The 6,757-nt window shown below is 39.2% G+C and overlaps 1 protein-coding gene across 1 annotated transcript; it reads left to right on the top strand.

The window, feature by feature from the left end:
• The first annotated feature begins 2,910 nt into the window (after positions 1–2,910).
• Positions 2,911–4,049, top strand: LOC118573706 (EKC/KEOPS complex subunit LAGE3-like). The gene is made up of 3 exons (XM_036174027.1): positions 2,911–3,230; positions 3,601–3,729; positions 3,905–4,049. The coding sequence occupies exons 1-3, from the start codon at positions 2,911–2,913 to the stop codon at positions 4,047–4,049; spliced, it is 594 nt and encodes a 197-aa protein (XP_036029920.1).
• Positions 4,050–6,757: the final 2,708 nt, after the last annotated feature.

A 6,757-nucleotide genomic window follows, 5' to 3' on the forward strand; every position in this document is an offset into this window, starting at 1 on the left:
CAACTTCAAAAATTCTCACAGTCTCTAATAGTCTCAATACTGACAAAAGTCCAAAGAATCTTCTGAAACTCATAGCAAAACATTTGATAATATAGAAAATTCATCACTCTAGAATGAATCATAAATTGCCTAGAGTTATTTCTGCACTTCATGGAAATTAACTAGGCAACAAAATTATTGAAAGAGAAAACTGTATATATAATACTCATGATGATTTTAGGTACTAGACTGCAATACCTGAGTTGAATATTTGCCCTATTACTTAGCAGTTATGAATTCAGTTGTCTATCAACTTTCTGAGTCTCAGTGTCCTTATATGTAAAATGTGGATAATATTCTTAAGTGCTTAAACCTACTAATATTTCTTTCCATTTTCAAGACTCTCTTGGTATTATAATAATTATAATGTCACAGAATATGCATTCCCATTCCAAAAAGAAGGCATGAAGGCATAGTGAAAAGACACCAGACTAACACAAGACTGAAATCAATTAGGAAAAATTATCAAATCCTATAGCTCCATACCTAGTGTCAAAGAGTTTACATGTCTTTAATCCTCTAGGTTGTTGCTTGGGACATAGATCTCTTTTGAGCTGGTTCAATTCCTAGTATGCAGCTCTTTTAGCCTGAGGCTTTGAATTCGAACTCCAGAACCCACATGGTAGAGGGAGCTTATGTATGTCCAAAAGTTGTCTTCTGACTCCACATGCAATGTGGCATGTGTTGCTTCACCCCCAAACACAAACAAATATTTTTGAAAACAAAGCAAAACCTTCCAAAAACCTTTGAAATGTGTCATTCTATTGCCCACATTTTATCGAAACAAACAAACTAGCACAATTTAAGAATCCCCTAGACCAGTGAGGTAGCTCAGCAAGTAAAGGTGACTAACTGCAAGCATGATGATCTGAATTCAGTTCCCAAAACACACTTGATGTAAAAAGATGCTCTGTTACTGAAAGTTGTCTTCTGATTACTACCCATGCTCCATGGCAAGAATGGGTATTTGTACACAAACAAACAAATAAATAAATAAATAAACAGGCAAGTAAACAAAGGAAATAGACGAATGAATAAATATATAGTAAATAAATAAAGGAATAGATAAATAAATAAAAAGTCAATAAAACATACTGGATCCTGCATCACATGGGAAAAAATATAGAGACCCATAGCCTGGCATTACAAAGAAAGTGAGAGACCTTGAAACACTCAACCCTAAACAGGATGTCTCCATTAAATCCCTCTCCTCAGAGCTTAGGGAAGCCTGTGGAAGTGGATGCAGAAAAAGTGTAAGAACCATAGGTGATGGAGTACACCAAGAAAACAAGCCCTCTAAGTGAAATGGTCAAAGCTCATGTGAACTCACAGAGACTGAAGCAGTCTTGGCCCTATACAGATCCTCTCTACATCTATTATGGCTTCTGTTTTAGTATTTTCATGAGACTCCTGAGTGTGTAAAAAAAGTGGGTTTCTGATTCTTGTTCCTTCATTGGGCTCTTTTCATTCAATTGTTTCATCTTAGTATATTCTATTTTGTTATTTTCTTTAAATGATTGAAAACCTAGCTACTAAGATAAAGGTTAACAATGGAAATGTCATTTATACCTGCTGGGAGAGAAACCTGTTTTCTCCAATGGAATAACACTGGGTACAAGGCAGACCTCCTGTTTAGGAGTAGGGGACCAACATATAAATATGTAACAATTTTTTTTGGATGTGTTACAGTTTTGTGAGGGTTTTTGTTTTTTTTAATCTTGTTTTGTTTTTGGGTGTTATTTTACATATTTTCCTTGGTTTGTTCTTTTGCTGTTGTTATATTGAGGTTTTTGTCTATTTGTTATTTGTTTTGAGAAAGAAATTCAAGTTGGATGGGTAGGGATGGGGAGAGGATCTGGCAGGACTTGAGGGTGATATATCATTTGATCAAAATATATTTAAATTTAAATTTTTGAATTATTAAAATAAAACAAAAACATGATGTTCATCCTAACTGTGAATAATTATTATAAAACAGATAGGTTATACTTCTACACATTCCCAGGAACTAAAATGGAAAACCCTGATTAAGATATAAGGAAAAAATGGACCACATTAATACATAAAAATATAATCTGCAAATGAGTATGATTGTGCATGCCTTTACTCCCAGTACTCAGGAGACAGAGGCAGGTAAATTCCTGTGTTTTCAAGTCCAGCCTCGTCTACAGAGTGAGTTCCAGGACATTCAGGGTTATACAGAAAAACCCTGTCTCAAAAAACAAACAAACAAAACAGAATATAATCTACTATTAGTGTGTAGAAATACAGGAAAACAAGATCAATTGAAGTGTGTGTGTTGCTACATGGTTCCAAGCAAGACATTGACAAATTTTATTTATCCTGTCCAAACAGATAAAGTCAGAATCTTCCTCTATGGTTCTTTCTATTTTATAATACCATGATTCCCATAGCTACCATTTTACGACCTGGAAAACTCACAGTGTTTTATGATTACTTCGTTTGCACCAAAGGTAACTGAAGGAGCGCCAGTTTGCTGGGTACAATCTCTGGAGACTTTCTTTTTTCCTCCTTTCTGTTTTTGGAGATGAGGATCGAACCTGAAGCCTTCTGCTTGCCAGGCAAGTGCTCTACCACTGAGCTAAATCCCCCACTACCACGAGATTCTCCTATTCTCGCGATATCCTCCTTTCTCTACCACTGAGCTAAATCCCCAACTACCACGAGATTCTCCTATTCTCGCGATATCCTCCTTTCTCTCGTGAGATCCTGATTGCATAGGCACTGTAAGCGTCACAGAGGCATCCCTAGTCTAAAGGGCAGGGCTAGTACTGGTGTCTCATTCCCTTAACAACGGGTGAAAAGGTGGTGGTATTACAGGGATAATCTGAGGGAATAGCCCACTTAAGCATGCAGGATCCCAGCGGGAACAAAGGTTGCAGAGCAGATGGTGAAGAAGAGGATGGCCAGCATGTATCCAGGACCCCCCATGCCCAAGCTAGCTCACCGGGTTCTGAACCTGAGAATGACCACGGTAACTCCCCTCATGAAAGGCACCCACAAGATTCTGGTAGCCAGGCTGCCCAAAGCAGCCTTGACTCAGGGAGCCCTGTAGAGGCAAGAGTAGTGGCAGAAGAAGCAGCCATAGCTCCACAGGGCGAGCAGGCACCAATTATCCCAGGACCCAGTGGAGATGCTGCAACAACAGCTGGAAGTCGACTCCTGGAGTTGTATCCTTTTCGGAGAGCACATTGGCAGGGACTGTGGCAACGTAGGGAGGGCAGAACTCCAAAAGTTATTTGTGAGGAAAGTTAATGTGGGGAGGTTTATGGCTAACTAGGAAGGGGATATAAGGATGTACTGTGGACAGTCAGTCCTGAGCAGAGTCAATATTGAAGGAGAACAGGGAATCATGTATGTCTAAGAAGGCTGTAGGGTGTGGAAGACCAGAACCACTGAAAAAATGCCTATGTATTGGAGAAATGCCTATGGATTGGGTGTCATTTGGGGGCATGCTAAAGTAAACCTCAGAGGTGTAATCAAGCCCAGTGCACAAAGAAATTCAATAATGGATATTACCTTGACCATATCTCCTTCTAGTTCTGTAACAGTGCCATTCAGGACTGCTGTGGAGGCAAACATAGCCTGCAGATCCCTTGCCTCAAATGTCCAGCACCAGCAAGTGATGGTTCAGCAGGAGTTCACCGTGAATGACACTACTCTGACTGTGTCAGTTCTCCAAGAGTTTGGAGTGGGGGTGGCTTTAGATTGGGATGCAATGTGTATTCTCGGTGTTCTATAATGGAGACGCTGGTGGGTTAGAAGTAAGCAGAAGACATAGTATGGTGACACTGCACAGATTCCTCATTCTTTCACATGATGATGTCGCCCCCTTTACTTTTAGTAGGTGGACCACTGAAGATCCTGTTCTCTTCCGAACATCCATCAATGCATTCCTTGACCAGCTCTCCCTGGTGATGAGGAGCGTCCCACGCCCAGTGTTTATGGCTGTTTTCAAGCAAGGAAGAGGAAGAAATAACGAACTCTAATGTGATACCACCCACAAGACAAGGGAAGGGCATTTCATGATTTGGGCAATTGTCCCTTTGCCTTCATATTCACTGTTTTGATCCTATCACACTGTATTAGTCAGTGTTACTGAAGGAGTGAATATTGAAATAATGGATAATGAAAAAATAACATTGAGTTACTGTTTTATTTTAAGTTATGGCAGAAATCTCCAGGTCTCACTATTGTGCCCTTTGGTTGGAAGGGAAGCTTCTTGGATTCTAATGTTCTAGTACTCCAAGGTGATTAACAATTTAGGAAATGGAAGAAATGAAAATTTTATTTTTTACTATTATTGTGTGTGTGTTCACACACAGGCATATGTGCATGTGTGCATATGTGTAAGAGTGTGTGTATTTGTGTGTTTATGTGTGTGTACACATGTGAAATGTCACCCAACAGGAGTTCAGAGGATAACATTTAGGACTCCTTTCCTTCTACCTTTAGACTTGGGCATCCAGTGTTTTCATCAGATGAGCTGTTTCTACAGCTGTGAAGTCAATTTTAATGTACAAATCAATATATGCTAGAGCACATAACTAGCATGGAAGAGGCTCTTGGTTTAGTTCAGGGCAATGTAAATGGGAAAAAAAGAGAAAATTTTATTATTGAAATTTAATTCTATAGTTAGAGTAAAAGGATTTCTTGGTACTACAGTTGTATTTATGCAGTAATTGTATAGTGGAATCATACAGGTTTTTAGGATTGGTGCTATTTTTGTTCCTGAAATATTTTCCTTTTAACATACTATTTTTGAAAAGCATCTTTGAGAAAAAATATAAAAGTTTCACAATGTAATTATGAAATATGGAAGGTGTTCCAGTTTTTATCCTATTGTAAGTAATGCATGTGAACACTTACTTCCTTAAGCTGGGTTCTCAAAGGTAGAATTACTGAGTTATATACACTTGGTTTGTTTTTGTAAACTTTTTCATATATACTACAAAAGCACTTTAGCATATGCCCTTCCATGCAAATTTTGATTCTACCACATCCTTGTCAACACTGGATTGTCTTCCTAAAAAATTAAACTCTTTGTATGAGAACTAAACAACACAGAAACACCAATTGAGGGATTTTGTTAACTACCTGGCCTCACTGCAGATTACTCTGTAAGCATGGTAGGATATTTTCCTGTGTTTAGGGCATGGTGATTATCTCTATCAAAATAGATTTGCATAGGAGTCTTGCTAAACCCACTCAGTTCTTCAAACTTATTCTTTTCTTTTTTGTTTTATATTGTTTTTCAAGATAGAGTTTCTCTGTGTAGCCCTGGATGTCCTGGAACTCACTATGTAGAGCAGGCTGACCTTGAACTCAGAGATCCACTTGCCTCTGCCTCCCAAGTGCTGGGAAGAAAGACGTGTGCCACCACTGCCTGGGTTTGAACTATTCTTTTGATTCAGCAAAATTCAAAGGTGAATTCTTTCAGTAAAGTTATTTTAATTTCTTCCATTCTATTCTAATCTGAATATTTTTCTTATTTTGTTCTTCATTCCCACTTCTGTTTTGTCAGTTCTTTTATCTATTCCAAATACTTTGGGCTTGGGAGTTAATGCCTTCCCAAGTGCCTTGACTGCTGCCTCCTCAATAATGACACTTTGTGCATGAGTGGAGACACACACACAAGCTTCCATCCTACTCAGGGGCTAGTAGACCTGTGATTCTGTGAGGATCATGTGTGGAATGGTTCATTTCTAGGTTCAAATAATTTCCTTACATACTGGCCTCAGCGGTGTTCTGCTGGAGCCTTAAGCGGGTTCTTCCATTAGAGCCAGCATTCTGTCCCTTTGAAACTGCGCTCTACAAGTCACAGACTGCAATTTTCATGTAATATTGGGGAGAGGACTGGCATAGGGGCTGTAACATGGGCAATCAGGAGGTACATATTTTAACTCCCCCTTTAGGGGGAGAATTAAGGCACTGGAGATTTTAGCAGAGCAGACAAATAAACTGCCGTACTACTCAGCAGTTGCTTTCTGCTACTCTTGCTGACACGCTGAAGTGGAACAGGGAGGTAGGGAGTAAGATTTACAGCATTCTATAGATGATGAATGAGTTGAAATTATTAAAGATGTGGTTAAGAATACATAGCAGGGAGTGCATGTTCTACCAACAAAGAAAGCACAGAAAAGGAGGTATTGATGCTGCAGGTAGAGGTTTCTCTTATGGCTCCCTTTCCCTGAACCACCCAAAGCAGGGCTCTAATTAAGGGGGTAACATTGTTCAGAGAACACTGTATATTATTGATCTCTACAACATACCTGACTTGGGATTAAGCCCAAAGGATTCAAAGTGGAACAAGCTGTTCACTTTCCTGGGATGATGGCTCAGAGTTGAAGAACCTAAATCTTATGAATTCTACCTTGGTTTCGGCTGGAGCCCAGGCTGATGATAAGCACCAGATTCTGGAACAGTTTGAGCTTCCTGACAAGAGGATTTGTGAGAAGAGGCAGACTGCAGGGATACTCTAAGACATTACTCCTTCTTTGCAAAGCCTTTGCCTCATATGTAGGCTATTTTATTATCAAAAGCCTTAGCACCTCCAACATATATTCCTAGTACCTATCCTATTAGCTCTCAGAAATTATATAAAGAATAATGGTATTTATTGGGGGTATAAAAGAGAAATGCAACGGGAATCCACGCATCTTAGTCACTTATGAGGGAGGGTATGCAAGATTGTATG

This window comes from Onychomys torridus, chromosome X, assembly GCF_903995425.1.
Source record: "Onychomys torridus chromosome X, mOncTor1.1, whole genome shotgun sequence".
Taxonomy (NCBI): domain Eukaryota; kingdom Metazoa; phylum Chordata; class Mammalia; order Rodentia; family Cricetidae; genus Onychomys; species Onychomys torridus.

What these genes read in the sequence shown, in the direction of transcription:
- LOC118573706 (XM_036174027.1), top strand. Translation starts at nt 2,911, where the DNA reads ATGCAGGATCCCAGCGGGAACAAAGGTTGCAGAGCAGATGGTGAAGAA. An exon ending in GGAAGTCGACTCCTGGAGTT is followed by an intron (nt 3,231 to 3,600) that starts GTATCCTTTTCG and finishes ATCTCCTTCTAG; the next exon opens with TTCTGTAACAGTGCCATTCA. An exon ending in AATGACACTACTCTGACTGT is followed by an intron (nt 3,730 to 3,904) that starts GTCAGTTCTCCA and finishes CTTTACTTTTAG; the next exon opens with TAGGTGGACCACTGAAGATC.